At 40.1% G+C, this 26,443-nt stretch overlaps 3 protein-coding genes across 11 annotated transcripts in view; 2 read left to right on the plus strand and 1 right to left on the minus strand.

The window, feature by feature from the left end:
- On the plus strand, window positions 1-13,254 carry LOC111255558 (WD repeat domain-containing protein 83-like). 4 transcript variants are annotated; one of them, XM_022817638.2, is made up of 7 exons: window positions 1-456; window positions 987-1,161; window positions 1,538-1,797; window positions 2,338-2,474; window positions 3,016-3,119; window positions 3,397-3,546; window positions 3,746-13,254. In XM_022817638.2, exons 2-7 carry the CDS (start codon window positions 1,002-1,004, stop codon window positions 3,838-3,840), a joined length of 906 nt encoding a protein of 301 aa, XP_022673373.1. In that variant the 5' UTR covers window positions 1-456; window positions 987-1,001; the 3' UTR covers window positions 3,841-13,254. The 4 variants fall into 4 exon arrangements, with proteins under 4 accessions (XP_022673373.1, XP_086833346.1, XP_022673372.1 ...); XM_022817637.2 differs by lacking the exon at window positions 1-456 and adding an exon at window positions 475-826; XM_022817639.2 differs by lacking the exon at window positions 1-456 and having other exon boundaries at window positions 477-1,157.
- On the minus strand, window positions 9,008-12,748 carry GatB (glutamyl-tRNA(Gln) amidotransferase subunit B, mitochondrial). The gene is made up of 2 exons (XM_022817635.2): window positions 12,609-12,748; window positions 9,008-10,455 (listed from the first exon to the last, which is right to left on the minus strand). Exons 1-2 carry the CDS (start codon window positions 12,670-12,672, stop codon window positions 9,092-9,094), a joined length of 1,428 nt encoding a protein of 475 aa, XP_022673370.1. The 5' UTR covers window positions 12,673-12,748; the 3' UTR covers window positions 9,008-9,091.
- LOC111255555 (uncharacterized) overlaps window positions 13,120-26,443 on the plus strand; it is an 18,429-nt gene continuing 5,105 nt past the window's right edge. For 2 of the 6 annotated variants that reach the window (XM_086977211.1, XM_086977212.1), the window contains exons 1-11: window positions 13,120-13,254; window positions 13,936-14,045; window positions 15,774-16,004; window positions 16,489-16,645; window positions 16,889-18,027; window positions 18,637-19,013; window positions 19,307-19,606; window positions 20,870-21,107; window positions 21,470-22,960; window positions 23,360-24,452; window positions 26,170-26,376. In XM_086977211.1, coding sequence (XP_086833337.1) covers window positions 13,239-13,254; window positions 13,936-14,045; window positions 15,774-16,004; window positions 16,489-16,645; window positions 16,889-18,027; window positions 18,637-19,013; window positions 19,307-19,606; window positions 20,870-21,107; window positions 21,470-22,960; window positions 23,360-24,452; window positions 26,170-26,376 — 5,359 coding nt within the window. In that variant the 5' untranslated portion in view covers window positions 13,120-13,238. Of the gene's footprint in view, window positions 13,255-13,935; window positions 14,046-14,099; window positions 15,651-15,773; window positions 16,005-16,488; window positions 16,646-16,888; window positions 18,028-18,636; window positions 19,014-19,306; window positions 19,607-20,869; window positions 21,108-21,469; window positions 22,961-23,359; window positions 24,453-25,662; window positions 25,994-26,169; window positions 26,377-26,443 lie in introns of those variants that run through there. The other 4 variants (XR_002675547.2, XM_022817631.2, XM_022817630.2 and 1 more) reach the window with 4 other exon arrangements.

The raw sequence follows: 26,443 nt of genomic DNA on the forward strand, positions 1-26,443 counted from the left end.
ACGGACTTGATTGCAGTGCGGGCAAATTTAAATGATGAAAATTTGATTTAGATTTGATTTAAGATATCGATTCGAGCCATGGAATGGTTAAAACGAATAGAAAAAAAATGATAGTGTCCTTCGGCATTATAATTTTTGGTTAACATTTCATTGTATAAGTAGAACTGGACAATTTGAGTTTGAGATTAGTTGCTGTTGCTACCTTGGTTAAAAACTAAATGCGTTTAAGTGTCTTATCGTAGTTGCCTGTGATAGTATTCCAGTGTCATGGCCTGTGCTGGAAGGAAATAAGAAGACCGTCTGCCAGATATAAACAGGGATGCCGTTTGTCCTGCAAGAAAAACTATCGCTCTTGACACTATCAGAGATCAAGAAAGTGTCATTCATACTAACCTTTATAGAAAGGACTATTCGCTATATAGGCAATCTGAATTTCGACTTTTCCTACTTGAATTGGTATACGATTTTATTTTTCAATAGGATTCTGCGATTGAAAACTTCAACGAATGCTGCGTGTTGATACACTATGACGCAATATAGCAATCTGACAATCGTCATATATATTTCGTTATATACACGTATTGATAAATGTTTCGACACTTCCATCTAGTATTGTGTTAGTGGTAAATTATACGGGACATCGATGCGTCCCCGTAATGGTCCAATATTAACGCGGACATATCAATGCAGACGATTTGCCCCGTGCGCATCCAATATGACGCCAATGCTTTCGCTCGAATCCAGCTGACAAGGAGTGGTTACATTCCTTGAATTGGATGAAGTTTTACGGTGTAATGGAAGCAATTTTCAATCAAATGTTTGACACGTATGTGGAAATACAATTCAGTGTAGAAACGTGTGCCAGTATCATGAATATTCCGAATAACTAGTCACGACGAACAAAACAAGTGTGCAATAACTTGATGGTGACCTCTAGTTCCCAGGTTTACATCAACTGGACCAACTGAAGTTCGTGTTGTTTTCAGAGAGAAAACGGAATTATGTTAATGCGGTCCTATATCGACTGTCGCCAAGGGGCGGTTCGAGCGGTTCGTTACAATGTGGATGGAAATTATGCGCTAACGGCCGGCAGTGATCGAACTGTCAAATTGTGGAACCCAACAAAAAATTTACCACATAAATGTCTGCAAACTTTCGTAGGTGCATACTAATAGCTTGTGTTTATTATACCACGTTACTTTGTTTGAAAATATATTTCTGTAACTACAAAAGTTGCAATTCTTGAGGTAGCGCTAATAGCAGTACTTTTCAGTGTTACGAGGTGGATTACTTGTCGGTTCGTATAATTCTTGAAGTACGATGAAAATAGATCATTAGAAAGATGATGCGTTTTATAATTTAAGTATCTTCAATTATACCTTTGTGACTATATATTGGATTTCTGAGATTAGTGCAGCCAATTTAAGTGCGTCCAAACTGAACGTTTATCTTGTACAGTGTGATCAAATCGCTATCCTAAATAAAATTTGTTTTCTTGTGATGATTGATGTTCTGCGGCCATGCGGACTCTTTGTAGGCCACGGTCTTGACGTGCTCGATTGTCGGGGATCTTGCGACAATTCGCTAATTGCGACGGCATCAGCAGACAAATCTTGTGCGCTTTTTGACGTGCAAACAGGTCGAAGTATACGTCGGTGGCGTGGGCACGCTGGCTCTGTTTTTTGCGTGACCTTCAACGAAGACGCCTCACTTGTGCTTTCGGGTGGCATTGATGGAACGGTTGCTGTCTGGGACGTACGCAACAAAGGAACACGTGAACCCGTGCAGATACTCAAGGTTGTACCTTTATTTCAAATCAGTTGAATGCTCACTGTACAACATCGTGCTGATGTTACAGCCTTAGTAGCCGTGGGATTTTGGTCAAACAGAAACATTGTTTTGACTGTCCGCCGTACTTGGTACATGGCTTGAAAAAACATCTATGGACGACATTTCTGGCTAATAGAAAATCAACAGTTACGATACTCTAATAACGAAATAAATATAACATATATATTAAAAATAAACAAAATAAAAAGAGACCCTAATTGTACGTCGTCGATAGTCATGCGAACGGAAATATGCTTAAAATTAAAAAAGAAGGGTGCGTGATAATGTAGGACAGTAAGCTACATAGTAGGTATAGTACTAAAATCGGTATCTATTTAAAGGCCTTTTCAAATATATGTAAATAAGCTAAATTAGTTTAGTCTAGACTCTTGAAAAATAACAATCTTTTTGTTTCATATTAACGGTATGATAATACTTAGGCATTGGCTTTTTTCCATTATCCTGAAATTTTGCTTGTATGTGATATGGAATCAATCAAATCTTTAGGAGCCAACAGATGCAGTTACCAGCGTAACCTGTTCAGATCACGAAATTTTGGTTAGTTCGCTAGATGGCCACGTTCGAAGATACGACATTCGGGTAGGAAAGATGTTTCATGACGATACAGCGGCACCAGCTACAAGGTGTGTACTTATCTATTCATCTATTATTTCAGTCAATCAAATCACTTTCAAACTAGCACAGAATAACTGGCGTTTACATTGGATATATTCGCATCGCATTTGTTGGAAATTAATGTCTGAGACCGAAGTTTTTTAATGATTTAGACAGATTTAGCGCTAGTCTTAAAGGGATTTACTAATCTAAATAGGACAAGACAGAAATTAGGTAGAGTATGAGATAACCATTTTGACAAACCTACTATTTGGTTAGCCTTCACTGTAAAAGGTGGGCGTGTATACAGTGACCACACTAGGGCACCACAAAGATGACTCTTCTTTGGATATGGGATCCGTTGCTAAAACTGTGAGGCATAGTCAAAAATGGCCACGCGTCCTCCCCTTACGCGTGGTGCCTCTAGCGTTATTGATTACCTACAGTTATTTTGAAATGACATATATACGATACTATAAGTAATATAGTCGCCTTCCGAAAAAAGTAGGCAGGTTCACGCAAAAGAAGTGAAAAATCACGAGCGATTCTAATTGTCAACTCGATTAACAGAGCATGCTTTACGGCCGACGGCAAATGTATCCTGACGTCATGTATTGGAGGTGTCCTTCACTTGATTGACAAGCATTCTGGAGAATGTTTACAACAGTTTAAAGGTGAGTAAACTATAACCTTTAAAAAACAGTTCGCTCTAATCCATAGGGTTCTCGGTTTAATAAATATATTATATTTTTGTTAAATAAATTTTTGTTTGGCATGTGACTTATTATGGTCACGAACTATTTATGAACCTGTTGTCCAATAACTTTCTGGGTCTTCTAAGAAAAGCTTCGTTTTGAAGCGATGTCAACATGGCATCGCGTATGGTAAACAAATAATAATAACCATATAAATCTTCTAAAAGAGTACTCAGTATATAGACTCGTATTTTAGGGCACAAAAACGCTGAATTTTATTTGGATATTGCCCTGGGAGCGAACGATATGCGAGTGTTTTCTGGATCGGAAGACGGAAATGTATATATATGGGACCTGATAGAAGCCAACGTAGTTCACAAAATTCAGCATAATATTATCGCACCAGGTTTGTAAAAAGTATAAGAAAAATACTAAGACTGCACTTTATTATTTCAAATACTGCTTCGTAGACATAAGTGCACGCATTTTAAATAAGTTGTTTATTATTTAGTTAGTTAAATTGTGCAGGATTAATTGGTGGTTGGCATGAAGACACTTCTCATTTTCGGATTAAAGCAACGGGTGTTTATTTTTTTCATTTTCAGTTCATTCATTGAGTCATCATCCAGAGAAAAACTATCTATTAACAGCTTCGAAGGGTGTTGTCTATTGTTGGGCAGAAAAAAATCCAGATGAATGAATCGTTAAAAATGGAAATCTTGTTATCATGGATATTCGCTTAAACCTAGAAGTCACTTCCGCATGTGTACGTGAGTAAAATTGCGGGACATGCCGTTGTGTTCGCAAAGATATCAAAAAAGTTAAGTGCCTTTCGTTTTAACGCAAAACAATGCCATAATTCCAGCTTTAAGATTCAAGCAAACTAGTTAAAATAGTGAATACGTTTATGGTCCTCGTTTTATGAAGTATGATCTTGAGTCATAAGAAAACACTTCAATTAAATTGCGAAGGATTCTAAAGGAGAGCTGTGATTTATCGGCAAAGCCAGGCTCGTAAAAGAAGCTTATTCGATTAATAATAAAGTTGTAATAATACTATTTCGGAGTCAAGAAAGTCCTGTTCTGCCTACAACCGGAAAATTCTTCATGTCGGGCGTACAATATCTTACACGTAGTTAGTCGCAGCTCTCTGCCGCTATTCGGGTTTCTGAGTAGTATGAGCAAGATCATCGACGGGAAAGATTTGCAAACTAATTCATACCGAAAGAATTCAAAAGGGTACAGAAGAACATAGATATAGGTTGCTATTTCAACAGGTCGTTCAAGCATTAGTTTGAAAACAACTGAAATGACTGGGTTCATGTCGTAAGCCATTCAAGGCGGATTGATCCTGCGTTAAAGCAAAAAAGCTTCCATGTTGTCATTGGCGACATTAGTTACGTGGACGTACATCGTAGAACGACAAGTGTATCTTGTGTGGGTTCATAGAATATACTCAAAAGGTGTTGCCGACAGCTGAATTTCGAAGCTCTTTGCATATGGCCGCGACCACTGCATACTTCACTCAGATTTCTACGCATTAAGTCGACAATTCCAATAGCTTCAGACAGTCGATTGTCGGGTTCTACAAAAGAATCCTATATGATGAAGTATAAAGTTAAGTGTTAGGCAATTCCTGCAGACTTCAAAAGTTTTCAAGTACTACTGAGTACCGGGACCTATAAGGCACTGAAGTATCACATATTAAAGATATAGTAAATTTACCATTAACAATTCCTCCTAATATAAAATAAAAACGCAGTGCTATAAATGAAAAGCTTTTATTAAAAATTTCTTTCTTATTTTTTATATATGGTGCATCGCTTGTAGGTATGTACCTTCCTCTCGAGAGTGAAACAGAGTGTTTTTGTGTAAGTTTGAAAATCCGGATTGCATCGTGTAACTTCGAACAAATCATTATGTACAGTTTGTGCTGGCATTTAAACCCACTTTTGTGTTAGAAGTACGAAAAGCACAAAAGAACATTTGCGGTCTTTAAAAGGAGTTTTGCTGCAAGCAGCGTAGTGTGTCCCATTGATCTACATCCTAGAATGCCTTATTTTGATTCGACATTTTTCAAGAAGTCTGAGAGTACGCTAGTAGGTACCATTATGAAAAACAGTACACCACCGTATTGTTTCTCCGAGTTCAAACGCTTTCTGTTTAGTTATATAGTTTAGGAGAAGGCAGATAGTGATGCCTGGATTTATTAACCATATGTGTTGCACACATATGCATATAAAACCAACTAATTTACTTTTGCTGTATTTCTTGTTTTGTTTATATGACGTGCTATTTGTCCCTTTGCTTGAAGACCGCAGTTACAGATGACACATATTATAAGCACACCAATACCGTTTGTACATGCAGGATTATTGTCGTTACCATAGTTAGAAAAAAATCAAAAAGAGGACAAGCCATGTTGGAACATACATTTTTAGAATAGGCCATTTCTTCTCTGTCGTGCAACGGTGAGCTAATCCTGCAGCTTAGTTCATCGAACCTTTTTTACAGAACGCATATGGGGAAGATACCATCTGAAAATCGTTAGTAATAAATTATTAATTTCTACTGTTGATATAACCTTCAGATCTGAGTCTACGTTTGAATTTACACAATTTACTGCATATTAAAACAAGTAATCGGTTTGGAAACTACATTGTGCATTCGTTAAGTTACCTTCTTTCGAGACAATAAATTGCTTTTCTTTAAGCAGATCTTATGCCAGCAGACCAGGTGCCATTTACAGGGCGGTATTCTACCAAGATATTTAAGGTCTTGGTAACAGTATCTGTGTCAGCATTATTCTGCGATTTAAAATACCAGCATGTTTGTTCATCATATAGATATCATTGATAGAGAAACATTTTTCGACAGCTCGCATAGCCTAAATTGACTTCATCCAAACTCGAATACATGCGGGTGTGTTAGCGTTCTTCTGTGCGGACTAAGCCCTAATAGATAAAGGGTCGGGATGACTGGCTTTTGTGGGGTATTCGTGGGGACGCGGTTGTTGCTCCGCAGGAGAGTATTAGACGCAACTTTTCATCGTTTTTAGGGACACACATTTGATACAAAAGGACTTGCCTACAGCTGGCGCGGTAACTTAAAAAATCGTGTAAATTTATTGTCGAAAAGTATACAATCGAGCGGATTCAGTTTTGATAAAAACATCATCTCACGTTACCAATGCCTTATTTTAACCTGGCTTCGACCTAAAGCCCTATGCAGTATTACGACCGGCTCGGAGGCATCTAAAATGATATCGAGAAATTGTAAATCTATAGATGTCGATGGAATATAGACATACTTAGACTGATGAAATACGACCTGGTACGGACCCGTAAGAACAAAATGGTTATTGCTTTCTGCGTATTGCGACACTCATTTACCATATTTGCGGCTTAATAGGCTTTATAATCTCCAGGATATTAAACGAAAAGAATAAAAAGATTGAGTTGACTGAGATGCATAAAGACGCATGGCGAATTCTAAAATGTATATACTGTATCTATGATACGTCATGAAATGCGAGCCAAGTGATGTCAATAACTTACAATAACTTAATAAATAAAAGTGACACATGAAATACTCGCAGAGGTTGCCTTCTAAACAGTAAAACTATTAAACTGTCACGAGCGAATCTGTCATACTTAATTAACTTTTAAACTAATGGATTAGTTTTTAAGATGAAGTTCCAGAGGTGTCTTTGTTATTTTTTAAACACGCTTGCTGTAGCGCTATGGCAGCGCTATGAGGAGTCACATACCTATTATCCGTGTTCCCGTATGAAGTTTTTCTATGGCTTCTCGAACTAAATCCACCAGTTTCCCATTTTGCACCATGGAAAGCTTCGTATTCAGTGATCTAGATCGGGAGAATAAGCGATTGGAATCTATATGTGTAACTAAGATATGGCTATGAAAGCTGGTGTTGGCATCAAGTAAAAAAATTTAGTAGTTTTGATTGTGGTGCCAATTCCGTGAGCTCTTTGAGGAATTCGAGGTAACATGCTAGATCCATTGCCTCATAAATTTTCGGCAAATATCTCACAGTATCAGGTGCCCTTGTTGTACGCCCATTGCAAGTACTACCATTACTGTTCTTCTGAGCCTACTAAACATTACCACCGAACTCAATCTTACTAGGATGATGCCACTCTCTCGTTGAATTTATCTTCTGCTGGCGGTAGAGATTGAACCTCACCTCATATATGGTGACCATATGATCTAGGTCAGTTTTCTGTTGACTAACGCTCTGTAAATTGCACATGGAATATATCCTACGCATTTCCGACTGGCTAACGGGGGAAGTATTTTTTACTAAGTTTTCTGTCTATGGGTTTGTAATCCTGCTAAGTTATTTCATGTGAAATGTCATTTAAAATTTCACTTCACAGAACTCTCACACTTAAAGATCAACTTTGGTGAATAGTCTCCTCGATTGCGGTAACGCTTCCTTCTGCTTCGAGCCTAGTCACCCTTCGCTGGTTTTCAATACTCCAGGGTGCGTTCCTGAAAAGTTTATATCATTGTACGTTTGTTTGATGTTTTTTACCTTTCGGATAATTGTTGCAGCGCTGTGTCCTTTGAGGATCATTCAGTCGACCACTGAGCGTTTATTTTCGAGAGTTCATTCGAGATTTTTTCCCTCTAAACTAATTTTCTATGAAGTACACTCAACCTGTTTGCACTCACAAGAAAACGTATTTACCACCTAATTTTTGCGTGCTCAATTAATTTTGAACGCCGGAGCCGCTTGTAATAGCCTCATATAAACCAAGGTTCGCGTAACGATGATGCATAGCGAATTGAATTCAATTTTGTGTATCCAGTTCAGTCTGCAAAGCACCACTGGTACGCGAAAGCATCGTCAGTTCAGTTCTAGTCGAATGTTAGGAAAACCTTCTAGAGGGTAAGAGCAAGCTTCTTATCATGCTGACAGGAAATACAAAATGTGCATGTCTAGTATTTAAAAAATACTTTTTTGTTGACCATTTCCTAAATCGACTCTTTGTATCCTTACTTAGGCCTTAGTACAGGCTCCAAACTATACATCCGACTAGAAAATATGGTGTGATACAAACAGGGTAATCCGTCCAACAGTTATTTCTCGAAGAGTACGCCTTGCACTTAGCCACAAGAGGGTAGACAGGTGATTCTTTAAATATGTAAAAGATAGCATACGTTCTCCGTGAATACGAATCAGTAAATAACCACCTCAGAAAGTTCCTAATTCGACTACAATCTTTCGCAATGCTTCTATTGTTATCTTCCATCAGTCATCTCCAACGTTTCATTAGATTGAAATATTAAGCATAGTGTTAGATCAAAATATCAACATTTGCGTTTATATTAGAAATGTATGGTTAGATATGTTACGACAACGGAGTTACGATTACTTTTAGATGCTGTAGCCTTAATTTACATCGTTGTAAAGCTACTTTGTTTCATACATAATTCTGTTTGCATATTTGCCCATTTCAAACTATAACACCAGGATACGAAAAATAACCGGTATACAAGCTTATTACTCCTAGACTTCTGCTTACACTACAGTTATATATCTCTTATTAGTAATACGTTTCGCAGTGAATTCTCGTATATTCAAGCATTCTTAGTTTTACGAGTCCGTATGGTCAAAGGCTTTAGAAGTTTTGATTGATATAAGGTGCATATTTCTACGAAGTCATGTATCTATTCTTGGTATCAATTATTGTCGTTTATGCATATTTAATCGTTTTAAATTGTCTCTTCTGAGGCACCGTAATAGCTGACATGATTAGAGCTCAGGTAAAACAACCATGAAAACTATTTTTAAGAACTACAGCCAAACAATTTTTTTAAGTCATAAGGATTCATCAAGCTGTCATTTTGTACCGTTTTTATTCCAAATACTACTACACGACTAAATTTACACATGAAGCGTAATACGAAAAAAGTACTTTCTGCACTATCTCCCGGCGTTGACCTCTTCGCGAAGAGCCATCTCTGGTCGTTGGATTTTTTCAAGCATAATCCGTTTCGCAAGCTTCATATCTGCACGGCCCTGCGTAGCTATTTGAATGTGCGACATAAGAGGTTTCAGGACGTCCTGCTTCCCCACCTGAGCTTTACGAGCGTGTTTCGGATAAAGCCTTATGGCTTCTTCGCAAAGTGCTCCCAGCAAATTTTCATCTTTAATCATCCACCAGTTGTTTAGCTCGACAATTTCTTCTGGGTCTCGGCTACTTTCAATGACCTCCTGTAGCACTTCCAAACACTTCTTGATAGGTAGACGTCGCTCTCCAACCATTCGGATGAGGTCTGCAAACTGTTTAGGCGAAATGTGGACGTCCTCGAATTCCATCGAATGTTTATTCATGTAGCCGATAATGTCAATCAGCAATATGTTGCTTGCTTGCTTTGCATATTCAATAGATAAGTAGTTCATTGCTTGTGTAAAGAATTCGTACATGCCAGGCTCCCGAACAATAACCACACACTTCCAGAAATCCAGCCCGTATGTATCCATCAGGCGCTTGCGGAGCTCATGAGGCAACGATGGTAATGAATGACGGAGCGATTCGATGCAAATGCCAGCCTGTTGCAAGTTAAGGCTAGGTATGTTTGGTTCGGGGAAGAAGCGGTAATCCTGAACAATTTCCTTGTCTCGCATGACTACCGTGGACACTGTTTCACTGTCAAAGCTAAGAGTAACATTTTGAATTTTCAAGCCTCTTTTGACAAAAAACATTTGCCGCCTAATCTCAAGGTCAATGGCACGTGAGACTGCTCGTAATGAATTGAGGTTCTTAACTTCGGTCCGAGTTCCTAAAGGAGTTCCAGGCTGATGCACAGAAATGTTGGCATCAACTCGAACAGCGCCATCTTCCATACGCCCTGAGCATACTCCAATTGCTTTCACAATAGCAATAAGCTCTTTAACTAAATCAGCTGCTTCCTTGCCACTTTTGAGGTCTGGAGCGAAGACAACCTCGAGCAGTCCGACGCCTGCCCGGTTGAGGTCGATTAGACTTACGCGGTTTTCGGCATCGTGGACACTTCTGCCAGAATCTTGCTCTAGCTGAAGCTGGAGGATCTTGCACGACTTCTTCTCAGGCAAAGCGCCAGGACTTTCCATTTGATAGTAATTCAAATTCCCCTTCCGCGCGATCGGATGAAATTGTTGCGTTATCTGAAATCCTGCCGGCATATCTGCGTAGAAGTAGTGTTTCCGGTCAAAGCGGGACACGTTGTTCAGTTCTGCGCACTCCAGTGCGAGTGCCGTTTGTACAGCAGCTTCTACACAACGTCGATTTAGTACAGGAAGGGTACCTGGAATAGCGGCGTCAAATGCAGACACCTGTCGGTTAATACCCCCGCCTAAAGATGTCGAAGCGTTTGAAAATAGTTTGCTCCTCGAATTAATCTGTAGGTGCACTTCCAAACCAACGACAGGCTCGAAATTTTCTGTCCATATCTCACGGCTGGAGGTGGCGCAAAGCTGGCGTAAGTGCTGCCGAAACGATGGACGTCCCAGACTCAATCGTGTGATATGCATGTTACTTCAGATGCAAACCTCTAAAACAAACTGAAAAACAACGATGTAAGAGACGACAGACATGTCCACGATGGCAGAGTTATTTTTGTTTGGCTTAATCTAAACCTAGACACGTTTTACGCCCTGTAAATCAACCATTAGATAAATGACAATATTTATTAGTTTAATTATATCGTAGCTCGGAAATATTTGCATTTGAACGTCTGACATAAATAAAATTGTCTTGGGTATCGTCGTTGCACATTGCTTTACAATACTGCTGCCCAACGAGAAACGAAGCCTGTAATTCTAGGTCACAACGATTGATATATTATTATTATTATATTGATATACTCTAATATATTTGTAGGCAAACAGGTGATTCTTTTTTTTTTCTGTATTTCATCGAGGTTTTGATGCTTAACGATAAAGGAGCATCGTAACCACCTCGTTGTTGTGGAACAACTTGGTCTGCTCTATGCAAACTGAAAGCAGGTTCTGTTTTATAATAGAAATCATTGGATTATCACTCTGGAGGCCGTATGGACTACTGCTATTACCGCATGTATGGTACTGGAAAGTTTCCTGTCGACAAATCGAAAGAACTTTGTAGCTTGAAAGTAAAATTCAGCTTATTAGAAATGACAAGTTTTGGTATTTTTTAAGAGCATGTCACATGTAGTTGTTTCTAGACGAAATTTGGCTACTTTATTAGTACGACGTGTCGTTCGGACAGAACAACACTGGCGACAAATTCACCATAGTGTGAGTAACCGTAAAATATTACACTTTTAAATTTAAAATAGAAATTAAATAAATATGTATAAATAACCAGGTCATATAAAAGCCGGCCTTACACTAGGCAACAGAACCTTGTGTGTTTACGCTAGACGTATCATATTCTTTGATCTGCTAAACTTGATAATAAATTGTCATAGGGCATCACCTCTTCTAGTTCTAACCATAGCTTTATGAAGAATAGCACTTTCCTTTTAACTTTCTTGAATGACTGACTTCTTTGCACAGATTCATTAGTTATTCATATAGCTTTAGCTCGTGCCCATTTAACCCCATTTTGAGAGACTACATGCGTTAACGACACAGGTTTGTTCAATTGATATTTTCTCGAAAATGAATGCAATATCTTTTATTCCTTTCGGCTCTTTTGGTGAAAAGATCTTTTGATGGATACAATTGTATCATTTTTTCTCTTCAGACATCCCAAGTACATTCTATATTCATCATTTTAAGCTATTACGCTAAAAAGGCCAAGTACAATACTATTTTGCCGACGTGATAATTTGTACATTATAAGATAAAGTCGTCAAAGAGTACATTTTATTCCCAAACGACGTAAGCGCAGCGATAATGTCGTTGGCACACTTTCTGCTACGGGTGTGGCTAATTGAACAAGCTAAACAATTTAATCATAAACAAATGCAATTTTTTCCTAATAAGAAACGTAAATTTCTTGTTTCATAATGTAGACGTTTGTGATAACACAGGCCAAATTCTGAACAACGGGTTCTACGTTCAATGAAATCGTCGGGACCATCATAAATATTTCATATAGAAAAGAAATTTTTTCATTCTATTCCATCAAAAATTCAGTATTCTAAAGGTATCTTGCAAAGATTTTGAATGCATTGTAATCGTCCTTCAAATTTAAGCACATCTTTCATATTTCATGTTACGACAAATTTTACGACAAAAAAAAGTCTATGCTGAACAAAGAAAGATAGACGAAACAATTCTGAGAATATTTATTGAACGACATTTTTGAAGAGCGATAGTTTCCTTATATCTCATGTTCAAGTATTTTGTATTTCTCTACTTCAAAATGCTTAATCTCATGTAATACATTTAACAAAACTTGTTTCTAAAAACTCAGACGTATAATGAGAACCAATCTTCTGTCAGCTGATACAATCAGTTATTTCTAACACACCTGACTCTAATCCACGGGCAAAACCTTGAGAAGCGCTTCTCACAGTTGCAAGAGTCTGTAGCATCTCAATGTGCCATTGCGAATCACTATAAATTCGTTTTGTGGCACATCACAACAAACTGCGAACGAAAACATCTGCATAAAGGTAAGACAACACACGACAGCTGATCCTATCAGGCATAGCGCCACTATTTGAACATGTGGCACCGACGTCAGCCGATTGAACGGCCTACTTTCTGACTGCTGCTCTGACGCTTTCTCTGTTCTTACCAGATATTCCAAGCTGTAGATGTCGATCTTTTATCAGAGCATCCAGTACCGGCTGAGCGAGCGAGACAGTTAGCTTACAAGGGCATTCAAATAAAACTAGTAGCCACATATGAACGCTAAAGACCCTCTAGTGAAAAGCACCAAGACGATTGGCAACCGCTCTATGGCGCCATTTTGTTTCATCGGTGAAAGCTTTGCTTATGTGAAGCTCTCGGATCGGCGCTAGTGAGTCAAGGAGTGTGCCGAAACGAGAAGAGTTTGCCTGCTAGCGATTTGGACGCGGCGTGTGGCTCATCCGTAATCTTTTGGCATGCGCGATTTGTAGGCAGGCGGCAAGAGTTTCTTAGACTCACCAACGTTATGCTATTCAGTAAGGGTAGGTACAGATTAGCTGCTTCGTCGAAAACTAGTCTGCGACAAATTGCCATATGAACAACGGGAACAGCAGATGCTATGCCTGGAACACTTCGGCTGCTGTAGCCACTCAATTTGTGGAGGTCGGTTGGGTAACGCTTGCGACTCAAATTATTGCTTACAACGAACCCAGCCTTGTACAGAACCCGTAGATCGTTCGTGTACTGGGTCAGATATCTTTGCCCGGCTTCGTTTTCTTGTTGATGCTTGGTGTCGTTGTTGCAGATGTCGAAGGAGAGTATGAAATCGTTTGGCGCCCGCGCCAACGTTACCAAAAGTGCTCCAATTTAAATGGGCATCAGTGATGCCTGCTGTGGGTGTCAGTTGTTAGAGCGAGGGTGGATGCTGTGTAGATACCTGAACTGCATCGAGACACAAAAGTTGTGATTCTGTAAACATGTTTCCCACATTACCTGCCACTTCCGTCAACGTACTTGCCTGTCAGTGTTATGTTATGAAGCGTCCAGTTTGTAGGTTTAAATAAAGTACGTTATATACACGTTTGTAGCACAAATTGCGACTGACTAATTGACAAGCCGTTGTCTCAGAATTGACATAGTGGAACAGCTGTGAAACTAATATGGAGTTCGTGTTTTTGTGATTGTTCTCGGTGATGCTTTTATCAATCTTATGGCTACTGAAGAAAAGAATTACATACGCGTGGTGAGGTGTACGTCATGCCAGAATTCTGTGAACCACAACAATCGGAATGCGCTGTACAGACACCCCACCCTTAACGTTCTCATCTGCAAGGTTTGCGGCTATCTTATATTAATTTATTCAAGATTTTATTAATAGCAATCTAGTTATATCGATGCATATTAGAACAATTTCTATAGCTCTGTTTTCCAATATTGCTCGGACATTATTACGGCAAAATTAAATTATATCCAATACGATCTTGCATCAGCTTATAACCTAGCACTTAATCTAGTTCTAATTACTCGCAGGTTAGATTTACGAAATTACGATACGAAAAACCCAATTCCGTGCCGCATCTCAAATAATCGTGGCATTTGCTCCGTTGAATATCAATTGTTGGCCGAATTTCTAGATCGGCTTTCAACATATGCAGAACCGTTCAATATCTTCACGGAAATCAGTCTAATTCTACAGACAGATCTGTATCAACCATATTGTTTGTAACTAGCCACTGTGACCGCTTACTGAAGAGCACTGATGATACTTTCTCGAATTGATTTTACGGATTGTGTAATGCACCCTAATCAAAGTTAGAATAAGCAGGGAACCCCGCTTGGAAGCAAGAGGGAGAGAGAGGGAGGTCAGCTGCAAACCACAGGGGTCTGATTTGGACAAAGTCGGATCTGGAGGTAGTCTGCTGGGAGTCGCAGCGTCCAAAGTGAGGAGCTGGGGTCTGGAGGGTCGGTGGGGAGATCGCTATCCGTGATATGGTCGTGGGTCGCAGCCGCTTCTGTCGGGCTGGGACATCAGCATAGCGCAGCCATTGCAGCAAACACCAGGAATCGGGGAGATTACGCTATAGGCAGACAATCTTCTGCTACCTTGGTGTTTGCTCTCGGATGGTGGGAAGGGCCTGCAAATGCTTTGTGGTTGAAGCCTCTGCCGGCTTGCGTTATAAAAGTTGTCGACTTTTCCCAATATAAAACATACCTACAGAAAACGGCAATTTCCTGTAAGAATAGGTGCCAGTATCGTAACATTGTGAATTAGCTACGTCACTCCGAGTCGGATTGTTCACCGCATGGAGTTAAACCTTTCGGAACAAACTGAAGCCTCTCGGATCCTTTTTGTTCGTGTGATTGAGTATCATGTATGTATCGCACTTTAAAGAGATCAGAAACTTCGTGAAAATTTTCTACAGGTTAGAACTTATCTTCCTCATTGATAGGTGTTTGTCCGTCGCTATACACCATAAATTAAAGTTCTGGTATTATTGTTGATCGACGGGGAAGGGTCGCTTATTATCTACTGAATAGTGATTCTTGCTATTGTGTAACTGAGAGCAGAGTTACATGGCACAGGTTCACTTTACGGCAAAGTTAGGAAACAGTTGTAAGTCAAATTCTATGCAAATAAGGACACATTTGCCTCTGGACATCGTGTCACGTTTTTATGTTGGCCATGACTAAAAGAGAACACTGTGTATTTTACTTCTGACCTTCCTAATTATCTTATTGAATATTAATATCCGAAATTGTTTTATATTTTTATGAGTTCGCCTGAGGCTGAATTTCAAGAACTTGTTGGAACATCAGCAGAAATAACAGCCCTTTGGCTGCAATTGATTTCACTATATAGTGATTACGACCGCGGCACTACTACGCATCAGTGATTTTCTGACGGCCGCACCAAAAAACTATCAATTCTATAGTATAGGTTTGTATTAAAACTGATGCAGATGTTTTAGAATTATACGTATACATATATTTATGTGTATATATACGTAATCCGTTTTTGACTGGTTTACCGCATTGCTTGTATGTCCTAAAATCATTGTAGAAATGTTACTCGTTTTACAAAGAAGGCGAATGGGAACGCGACAAAGATGGTCAGGATGAATATTGCCGATGGTGCGGTGAAGGCGGTCATTTGTATATTTGTGCCTCATCGAGCTGCCTGATGGGTTTTTGTCGAAGATGCATAAAGACCAATCTTGGAAAATTAGAAATTGAGCGCGTTGAGGACGATGACTTCTGGCGATGCTACATGTGCAATCCAGAGCCGCTAAAGGTTAGTACTAGAAATTTTGAGTGCATTACGATTAGCATAAAGGAACTAGTATTTTACATGAGTAACTATCGCTTATAGGAATACAACAGCTATGCGTTTTTTTCGTCAGTTTGATATTCCATCAAACTCTCTAGAAATCATCATACATAGTTTGCAATACGTAGTCTATATCTGACTAAAATTTGATGAATCAGACATGAGAAGATGATCTGCGCTACCCAATCGTCCGCAGATTACAAACAGCAGTTGCTTATGGTAAGAACTAAGACATGTCCCATTCGTTTTACATGTATGACTGACCCTGGTCCTGCTTGTTCCAGTCCAGCCAAGGCTATATCTACTTCATTTAGCAGAATCGCTTGGGCAGTGTCACTAATATTGCAATTCAAACATTTTTAGACAACCTTGTACTTTTATGAATAGCTCAAGTATCAAAAGGAGTGTATCCTTCTGTCATATCTATTAACCGGAGCGTACATTTCAGGTAATTCAAAGCTGGACGAATTCGGTGTTTCATTTGCTGCAGACGAATGCAAAATCGAGACTGTGCGCAACTAAGCCCCCAGATGCCCTACAAATTTATAGGCAGGAACTGTCGGACTCATACAACCTACTTGCGAATGCTTTACGTTATCCAAAAGGTGCGCTGTATGAACTGCATTATACTGTTGTATTATCTGAAAATAAAAGCTACAAATTTTTTTCTTTTTCTACGGGAAGGTGAATCGGAGCACGAATTGATTTTAGGCTGCCCTGCACAATTCTTAGATGATAAAGGGTGGCAGGTTTTTTTGTGATCAACAATTCTCTACAATGTGCAAGTTATTAAAGTGTAGCATCTTCATTTCTAATGTAGATGTAGTATCTTCTTTAAATAATTACAGGGCCGAGCATAAATCAAACACGCATGTCTCTATTAGAAATGTTATCACAGTTCAGACAATGCCTTAGTCTGGTGGAGAAGTTCGTAGAATCGGAAAGTTTTGCTCCGTTCGTCCAAGTTGTTGTCGGTGATAAAATGAAAACGCCGGCGCAGCAGAGCAACCAGTTATCAGCAGAAAGTGAATCACGTGGTAGTTCAGGTCACGTATTAGACATCGACGATACCGTTACTAATGAGATTATCGAAGCTAACGGAAAGGATGTTAAGATCGCAAAGTTGGATATAGGACGAAGGAATAGCAGCCGCTCTTCAGCAAAGGGAAAAGAGAACAGAGGTAAGATCAGTGAAAGAAGTTCTCCACATCAGGGAGTATCTCCGAGCACGTCTGCCCGCCTAAAAGAGGAACCTAAAGAGACCGCCAGTGACCATCGACCTCGAAGCTCATCGCCGTTATTCTACGACGCTAATGATACAAAGCTGGCCCGATCACCTTTTGCGGATTCCGACGATGACGACAGTGAAAACAATGACAAATTCGAGAAGTTTTGTTCTGAAGTCTCTAAATGCAAACCTGTGCCGTGTACCTCGGTGTCAACAGTCCATGATGTTTCTTTCAACAAACAGGATGAGTCAGGCGAGCAAAGTGTTCCCTTTCAAGCATGCGAAAAGAGTACCGATGTCCAGCCAGTGCCGGACCAATGCCAGGAGAATTTGTCTCCGTCGTCGCCTTCAACGGCAGCAAGAGAAGCCGCAATTACTGCAACAATAGAAGATAACAAGCATGCCTTTGATGATGTTCCCAACGATGGTGGCTGCAACTTAGCTGATATTCCTTCTAGTTTTATTGTGGAAAGCGATATCGACAATGACCCCGTCAAGAAAGACGAGGAAAATAACAAATCATGCAGTGATGGCGGCGGTGGCAGTAACAACAATGAATCTGGAGGTGATTCGGACGGTGAAAGCAGTGATGAAGAGAACAGTCAAAACGAAGGTGGGGATAACGGTAGAAAAAATGATAAAAAACCCTCACCGGAAAAGGAGAGCGGAAGCGGGAGACGTGGACGCGAAGCTGATGATGATGACAGTCGTGGCGACGGCGGGGATGATGGTGGTGGTGATAATTACGACCCTAACGAGGTAGGATGAGCGCAAACGCACCGAAAGATTCTTTATAAATGTATAAATTTAAAGATATTATTTAGAAAGAAAATATGATGAACTTCATAGGAATAATTTAATGCTGTTGAACAAATATTTTGAGCTTGCATCAATTATTGAAGGAATAACACAGTATGTACGTTTTTATTAAAGGGGTACACTTTTTTTGTACCTTCAGTTATTTTCTTCATGTAAACAAGTGCGTAGGATCACCTTTCTCTTAGGTGTAGCAGCAAGGATTTACTTTCACTAGAAATCTAACCGGGGTGAATCTTGCTAGATTTACCGACAATTCTCTCTTCAACAAGATTATGGAACAACACGGCAAAAAGCACTCATTAACTTCAATGGTTCTTTCTTTGTTTTAATTCTTTATTTTCTGATAATTGTCTTTGCTAGTACCGAAATTTGAGCCAGGTAGCGTCCTTGTCAGTTATGGTTACCGTGGCGACACACTTAGAGATGCGTATCAGTCACCCAGACCACGCTAATATAAAGCGATGCGTACTTAGTTTGGTAATTCCCTTGCTTTTTTTTTTGTAACGTATCTAAAAATTTACGAATTTGGATACTTTCTGATCCGTATAGGGTGTACCTTCCTTGGACGAATTTAGGAAAAAAGAACTGATTATTCGAGTATCTCGAGTAGAAACTCTACTCGCTAAACAGGAAGCTAAACTGCCGTTAACGAGGTACCCTGGTCCGAAAAGTAGACGAAACGAGCCGAACTCTGAGGACAATGAGGACAACGAGTTACTTCGTCTACTCGAAGATCCTGTTCGGAGGAGTGTACTTAAGGCCGACCTAGATCGTTCTAAGTCCAAGAGAACTCTCAGTAAAAAGCCGACTAGGCAAGCGACGATCAATAAAAGTAAACTGAACTTTGGCTCTATTTTCTCCGATTCGGACGAAGGAAGTCAGCGACAGACGGTCGAAATCAGTGACAATGATAACGATGAAGTTAGGTGTGTATTTAGTTACTCCGCCTTGACAGAAGGTTTCCCCATATCTCTCTTTTTTTTGCAGGTACTGATTGTTGCATTTAAAGTTACGAATTAGAAAAATATTGCTATTACCATAAATACATTATAATCAGTGTCTCTTTTCGTAAATCGGCGGTTTTTCATATTTGTCTGGGAGATATACTGTCATCATTGTCGAAGGATTAAGTTTCGAATGTACATTTTGATTGTTAAAAACCTAAAACTTAGTACTTCTTAGTGACTCCCAACGATATTTGACTGACTTTTATTTGTAGAGGCAATGATTCGGATTTCGATGCGGAAGTACTTGCGAAGTCTGAGAGCCCCGCCGGAGACGCCTCAGATAGTGACGTGGAGGTGATTGCTGAGGTAAAAGCTACAAGAAGGAGTGAAGCTGGCAAAAAGAAGTCGCTGCTCAAGGACAATTCTGATAATGATAATGAAGACAAGATTGTCAAGAAAAAAGTTGTCGGGCATTCCTTACCCAGTATTCCCAAAGAGGAGGAAGATGACACCGTGGAAAAAAGTTCGAAAAAGAAACGTAAAGCTGTCAATGACAGCGATTCTGATCCTGGGTAGGTTTTCTCAAAACGAAGTGGTCTTTATTATTTTTTGTTACTAAACTAATGAAAAAGTCACGTGTTATTTCACACGGCTCATGTAAATACCACTATACAGTAGAACTATATGATATATAAAACAAGTATTATAACATTTATCTCAATGTATAAATGTATGCAATTATATAAACGTTTAATGCTTCATATAATGATAGGTTTTCGATTTTGCAAGCTTGTTCACTAATCCGATCTTGCTGCATTGGTCGGGATCATATTTACTAGTCATAGCTTTATAAAATATATAAATCGAGATACTGACTCATGGAATCATTAGGTTTTGCAAATGAGATGATGAAACCCGTGAGCCTGCATGGATTCTGTTATTTTGATGTGGTTTATGTTTGCAAGTCTTCATCCACCATCGATCAAAGCTGTGGTTCAAAAAAATATTTACAAGTCTTTCATGTGATTGAATTTATGGCATGTTAGGCACCCTTGGGATATCTCGTATAAACCTCAAAATGTCAGTTAATTAGGACAATTTACAGTTTCGTGTTATTACCGGAACACCCGACACGTCCAGTTTCAGTAGACCCCAAGCTCCTAGCTCTTTTAATGATCTTGATTCCGTATATAATGGTCGGCGCAGTCTTTAAGCTAAATACCTTAAACGCTGTTTTCACATAATACTTTTGGAGTTTTTCAATTGTGACAGCCACAGTTATTCTCTTTCTATCCCTATATCCTATTTAATCATGAGTGATGTTTTGGCTCACTGTTGACAAGCCTGCGCGGCTAGTGTCTTAGCATAATTGTTTATTCAGAGCTTTTGATGTCTTTTGCTCATGGAATTCACTTCGGCTAAAAGCTGCATGGTACAGTTGACTAGGATGCATTCGCTGTTTATAGGTAGATGGGGAAGATGATCCACAGTGTGTTTATGATTGTATTGGAGCGGGCAAAATGAACCGTGGCTTGACTGCTACGGTAGCGGCGCTAGATAGAAAGCCGGATAAACATGACGCCCAAGGTCCTATTCTAGATCGAGATTGGATGATCCTTTTTCTAAGCTGTTAGAGTTTTTAATTTAGACTTACCGCACAGTGATGTCTTTACATCAGAAATATCACTACGTCAGGTCTTACAACGTCACATATAGCGTCGCCTATTACGGGGGTTTTAATGCTGAAAATTTCCAGCACATATAAAAAAATTATCCGTAATGGCGTTTGGCCACAAATTTTGATCAATTTTTTCAAAGCCGTCCATTTCTTGTAGTGTGGCGAAGCCAAGAAGGACTCGAACCAGGGCCCGCATTAAGAAGGCTCGCATTATGGATAGCGATGACGAAGGCGGTGGAAAGAAGGAAACGGAGGAGGTAGCTCTTTCGCCAATCGAAAGTGACTCCGGTTCGGAACTCGAGGAGGAGGAAAAACCGAAAAAAAAACGGAAAAAGAAGAAAACTACAATTGAGGATTCGGACGAAGAAAATAAAAAAGATGAGGACGGCAATCTGGTGAATACCCATATCATCTCTTTCAAAACGTTATTGCGTTTACCATTGATAATTGTGAGGTGATTTTGATAGTAAGCTAGTTATATATGCATTCTTAATATACTCTTTATCTATAGATGATCGCAACTAAATAGCTGGTTCTTAAAAACAGAACCTTCTAATCTGAACGAGTACAATGCAAAGCTTTGAACAGAGACACAAGGGCAAATGACTTTTTTGTATCTAAGAATGTCGATGTACGTATGCGAATGTTACTATTGCGAGAAATTATCATTATTAGAAGAGAGTGGACTGTATTATTTTTGTTTCTGTCGTATCCTTTCTTAGTCTTTTCCTGTTTTTTTTTTTAATTATTATTTCAGTCTAAGCGTAAGTCAATTCGAAAAATCATGTCTGATGACAAGATTCAAAAAGACACGCGTACAGCCGCCAAGGAGGAAGCTGAGCGACGTCGCCGCGTACTTGAGCGTCAAAAGGCATATAATGAAATTGAGGCAGCATTGAAAAAAGATCGAAAGGATGACAAGGTGACTAGCTGCGTTCTTGAATATGACCAAAAAACCAAAGAGTCACTTGTTCAAGTTAATCCCGCCTTAGTTGTTCACATGAAGCCTCACCAGGTTGAGGGCGTAAAATTTCTTTACAACACAGTGATCGAATCGATTGAACAGCTGGAGAAAAACAAGGGTGACAGCACAGCTGGAGGCGGGGCTGTTCTTGCGCATTGCATGGGTCTCGGCAAGACGTTTCAGACTATATGTTTCATTCATACGCTATTGATGAACAGCAGACTGAACAAACACATTCAGAAAATCATAGTTGTATGTCCATGTAACGTTGTACTCAATTGGGCTCGCGAATTCGAATTGTGGATTGATGAGAACGAAAAACTTGAAGAGCGGTTAAATGTATTCGAGTTTAGCCGGGTGAAGACGATCTACGACCGTGTCGATATGTTAGAAGATTGGTCGAATCAAGGAGGGATACTGATCATGGGATATTCAATGTTCCGTGTAATGACCCAGATGAAAACAAAATCACGGAAGATCAAAGATAAAATTCCCAAGCTCCTGCACGATCCCGGAGCGGACCTAGTCATTTGCGACGAAGGTCATATGTTGAAAAGTGACAAAGCGCAAATTTCGAAAGCTATGAACCTGATCAAAACGAGACGAAGAATTATTCTTACTGGTACGCCGCTGCAAAACAACATGTCTGAATACCATTGCATGGTGAGTTTTGTCAAGCCTAACCTACTGGGAACACAGAAGGAGTTTAACAACCGCTTCATGAACCCTATTACGCACGGTCAATCGGCAAATGCTTCTCCCTGGCATGTTAAGCTCATGAAGAAACGTGTGCACATTCTCAACAAGCTGCTAGCCGGTTGTGTGCATCGCTGCGATTATAGCCATCTGACGCCGTACCTTCCAGCCAAATTCGAGTATATCTTGTCGGTTGATCTTACCGAGCTGCAGATGAAACTGTACCGTGAGTATCTGAAATCAATTGGTATTACCGAAGACACGACTCGCGAAGATCTAAGAAATCGGTCCCTCCTTAAAGATTACCAAGCATTAAAAATGGTCTGGTCGCATCCGTATTTGTTGTTGGAGAGCGCCGACCGTCAAGAGGACAAACGTCAACGCGCAGCTTTTAGAGATGATTTAGATGAGTTCATCGTGGATGGCTCCGATGAGGACACGCCGAGAAGCCAGAGTGGCAGTGGCACTAGTGAGGACGAGAATAAAAGCAGCAGCGATGCTGATGAGGTTGTCAAGAAATATCACACGCGTAGAAATCGCCAGGAGGGTCTGGTAGAAAGTGAACCTGAGGAGGAACTAACAAAAGTTGTAAGTTAAAATAGGGTATTAGATACAGTAAAATTTGGATGCCTAGAATTGGTCCAGTATGTCTAGATTTAGTGGCAAAATAAAGGTTACAGCCGGTAAATACACCGAGAAGAATTATTATCAGTCATTCGTTACAAAATAATATGTTGAAATTAGGCGAAGGCTCAGATGTCTATATAACTAAATAGAACCTCGTGCTGTTCGCACGGCTTTCTAAAACAGCATGTTGCATTGTGGCTCCTTTTGGAAGGTCGTAGCAAATCATTACTAGTAAATAATTTTCTGCTGTAGGTAATAAAGGCAAATTGATTACATTCAGTTAGCGCACCAGGCATAGTAAGTACCACATAGCTTTGGGTTCTAAACGACTGTTTATTCTGTCTTCGTATTGTTTTATAGCAAAAGCACAAAAAGGCCTGGTGGAATAGTCTGGTGCCACAAGAAGAAGAAGAATTTATGAAACTCGAATTGTCTTCTAAATTGACGCTGGCGTTGGAGATCCTTCGCCAATGTGAGCTGATCGGTGATAAGGTGATCCTCTTTAGCACAAGTCTGCTAACGCTCGATCTGTTCGAGAAACTCTTGCAGGTCGAGTATGAGCAAGCTTCACGAGCAGCCACTGAAGGCGACTATATCAATAGCTGGGTCCATGGTACGGACTACTTCCGGTTGGATGGTAGTACCGCTGTCGAGACTCGTAGGAAATACATCGACGCATTTAACGATCCGGAGAACATGCGAGCGCGGCTTTTCCTGGTGAGCACAAGAGCAGGAGGAATTGGAACGAATATGGTTGGAGCTAATCGAATCATTATGCTGGATGCGTCGTGGAATCCCTCCGATGATACTCAGGCGATTTTCCGAGCTTATCGATATGGCCAGATGAAGCCGGTCTACGTCTACCGCCTTCTGGCGCACGCCACAATGGAGGAGAAGATCTATGACCGACAGGTTAGCAAAATTTCACTTGCTTGTCGCGTGGTCGACGAACAGAATCTCGAGCGGCATTTCAACGAGGCCGATCTAAAGGCGTTGTACGAATTTAACCCGGAGAAAGACGCTCGCAAGACACCCGCCGTTCCCAAGGACCGACTGCTCGCCGAACTACTGATCGCGCTGAAGACCATCATCCAGGGTTATCATGAGCATGACTCGCTACTTCAGAAAGAGCTCGAGGATGAGCTAACTGAAGAAGAGCGAAAAGCCGCCTGGAAAGAATACGAGGATGAACGCGACGGCAAGGCACCCTACATGCCGTACAATATCGGCCTGCCGGGAACTGCTGGAATGTCTGGAATGGCCGGAACGCCTGGAATGGCCGGAATGCCTGGAATGGCCGGAATGCCTGGAATGGCCGGAATGCCTGGAATCCCTGGAATGGCCGGAATCCCTGGAATGGCCGGAATGCCTGGAATGTCAACTCTACCACCAGGAATAACGCCAGGCTCTGCGTATCATACCGCCTATATGAATTACATCCGTCAACAGCACGGTAAGCTGTTTTCTCTCGCGGTCGTCTTAAATCAGCTGTACGCATGGTATGGCAGAACTAGTGCTTATGGATTCGGTTTTTCGATTCATTATAGAAACTAAAAGGACCCACAAAAAGCAGAGGAGATGTATGTTTGTATTACATTTGGAATTTCGGCGCTGGTGGTCTGCTATTGATGTTAATTGAGCTTCTCCTTCAACCGGTATCACTTTGAAGGCTAACTTTGATTAGCTTAAGAAAAAACGAGTCGGAAACCCATTTCATTCGATTGAGCAGTGTTCCCATTCCTTTTCTTCATGGTTGATTTTTCTTAGTTTTTGGTTTAATCTTTACTATAATTATTTAGAAATGCATTTATCGTAGAAGTCTGTTTGAAGGTAGAAAATACCATCTATTAATGTCACTCTCTGGCCATTATTCACGTGCTAAGACACGGTGTTTTCGGTTAAGTTCCTGATGAAAAAAAAGATAGAAATGCAGAACACTTCCAGAATTTTTCAGACTTTGAAAAGATATCTGGAATTCTTAGCTTTTGTTACGGCTGTTAAATATAGCTCATAAGAATTTAGTACAGTCGTTGAGAACGTAACATATAAAGTTTTTTTTCGGTTTCGTAAGGAAAGAACTATTGTGTATAAAGTTCACACACGCTTCCAAGAAGTTGTGGCTCAACAGAGTATCAAATGAGATGGGTTCCTATTTAAAATAAAACGAAGGTTAATGTTAAAATCGTCTAACAGTTAAAAAAAAAACATCTAACATCGAAAACTGATGCGTCTCGCGCAATATTATGTTTTAACCTTCTCTGAGCATAATGATAAGTTGAATAATTCTTCTGTAATTCACTAGCATTAGTGCTAGCATGTAATGTTTCTGGTCGAGCCATGCGAGTCATTCGAAAATGCGAAACTCAGATTTCAATTTTCAACGCGTTTATAAATAAGCATAGAAGCAGCTTCTTTTCGTTACTTTAGTAATAAAGTTGGACTGATTATTAATGTATGCCTAAGCCTGTCAAGTACATTTAAGGGTTTAGGGATTGAGGACGTGGGACAGTCTTTTTTTCTTGATGAAACAAAAAAAATTTTGAATTCCTGCTTGATAATTTCTGCTATGACGTTTTAGGCGCAGGTAGCAAAACCATTCCCATGAGCTCTAGGGGTAGGTTTACAAGGTGTATTATTGCCTATACTTACTTTCTTTTCCGTAGCTGACTCGGCTGTCCCTTCTACGACAGGTCTCAGTACAGCTGTTTAGCATTGTTTCAAGAACCTGTCTAAGGAGAGGGCCCACTACGAGCAATCTGGAGGCACCAAGCAGACGAAGAGAGTACTAAATTAATCGTCTTTCTAATTCCTATTCGGATTTTATTCAAGTACGCCCTGATTTGAATCTAGACCACTTCAGTGCCTCTCCGATTATTGGGCAAACAAGTTACACTGCACCATCGTGGGAACTGATAATTTAATGTCGGCCGTGTCGGGTATCATTTAAACTGGACGGCGTAGACGGGAGCTGTTGATCAAATACACAGCATGGCGGTGAGAAGGCTGCATAACTTAAAAACAAAATGTCTTACGTTACTTGTCTTCTATTGTACCTACGTTACATTTTTTTTACTGAACCCAATGCTGTTCTCTAAATAGTTAGAGTTCCTATGGTTTTTACGTTTTCTGTTTGTAAGCCTAATTCCTTTATTGCTGAAATTTTTCTTTAGCAAACATGCTGAATACCATGCGACAAAGGTATATGCAACAGCAGCTGCATCAACAACAGCAATCGTCTGCTCATTTTTCCGATCAACAACAGCCGCAGCCTGGCTTCTACCAGCAGCAGCAACAACAGCAACAGCAGCAGCCGCAACCACAACCACAGCAGCAGCAACAGCAACAACAACAGCAACAACAACAGCCAGCTGGCAGACGTAAGTGTATAAAACCACACGCACGGATCTCTATTTCTTTGCAATATAGATCTGATCAAGAGAACCG

The sequence above is a fragment of the Varroa destructor genome, unplaced genomic scaffold (genome assembly GCF_002443255.2).
Source record: "Varroa destructor unplaced genomic scaffold, Vdes_3.0 BEIS01000001.1, whole genome shotgun sequence".
Taxonomy (NCBI): Eukaryota; Metazoa; Arthropoda; class Arachnida; order Mesostigmata; family Varroidae; genus Varroa; species Varroa destructor.

Excerpts from the sequence above, each read along its gene's own strand:
- LOC111255558 (XM_022817638.2), top strand. The coding sequence starts at position 1,002 with ATGTTAATGCGGTCCTATATCGACTGTCGCCAAGGGGCGGTTCGAGCG. Across the intron at positions 3,120-3,396 it reads ATGTTTACAACAGTTTAAAG|GGCACAAAAACGCTGAATTT; the intron begins GTGAGTAAACTA and ends CTCGTATTTTAG. Across the intron at positions 3,547-3,745 it reads GCATAATATTATCGCACCAG|TTCATTCATTGAGTCATCAT; the intron begins GTTTGTAAAAAG and ends TTTCATTTTCAG.
- GatB (XM_022817635.2), bottom strand. The coding sequence starts at position 12,672 with ATGCTACAGACTCTTGCAACTGTGAGAAGCGCTTCTCAAGGTTTTGCC. Across the intron at positions 10,456-12,608 it reads TGCCCGTGGATTAGAGTCAG|GTACCCTTCCTGTACTAAAT; the intron begins GTGTGTTAGAAA and ends CCGCTATTCCAG.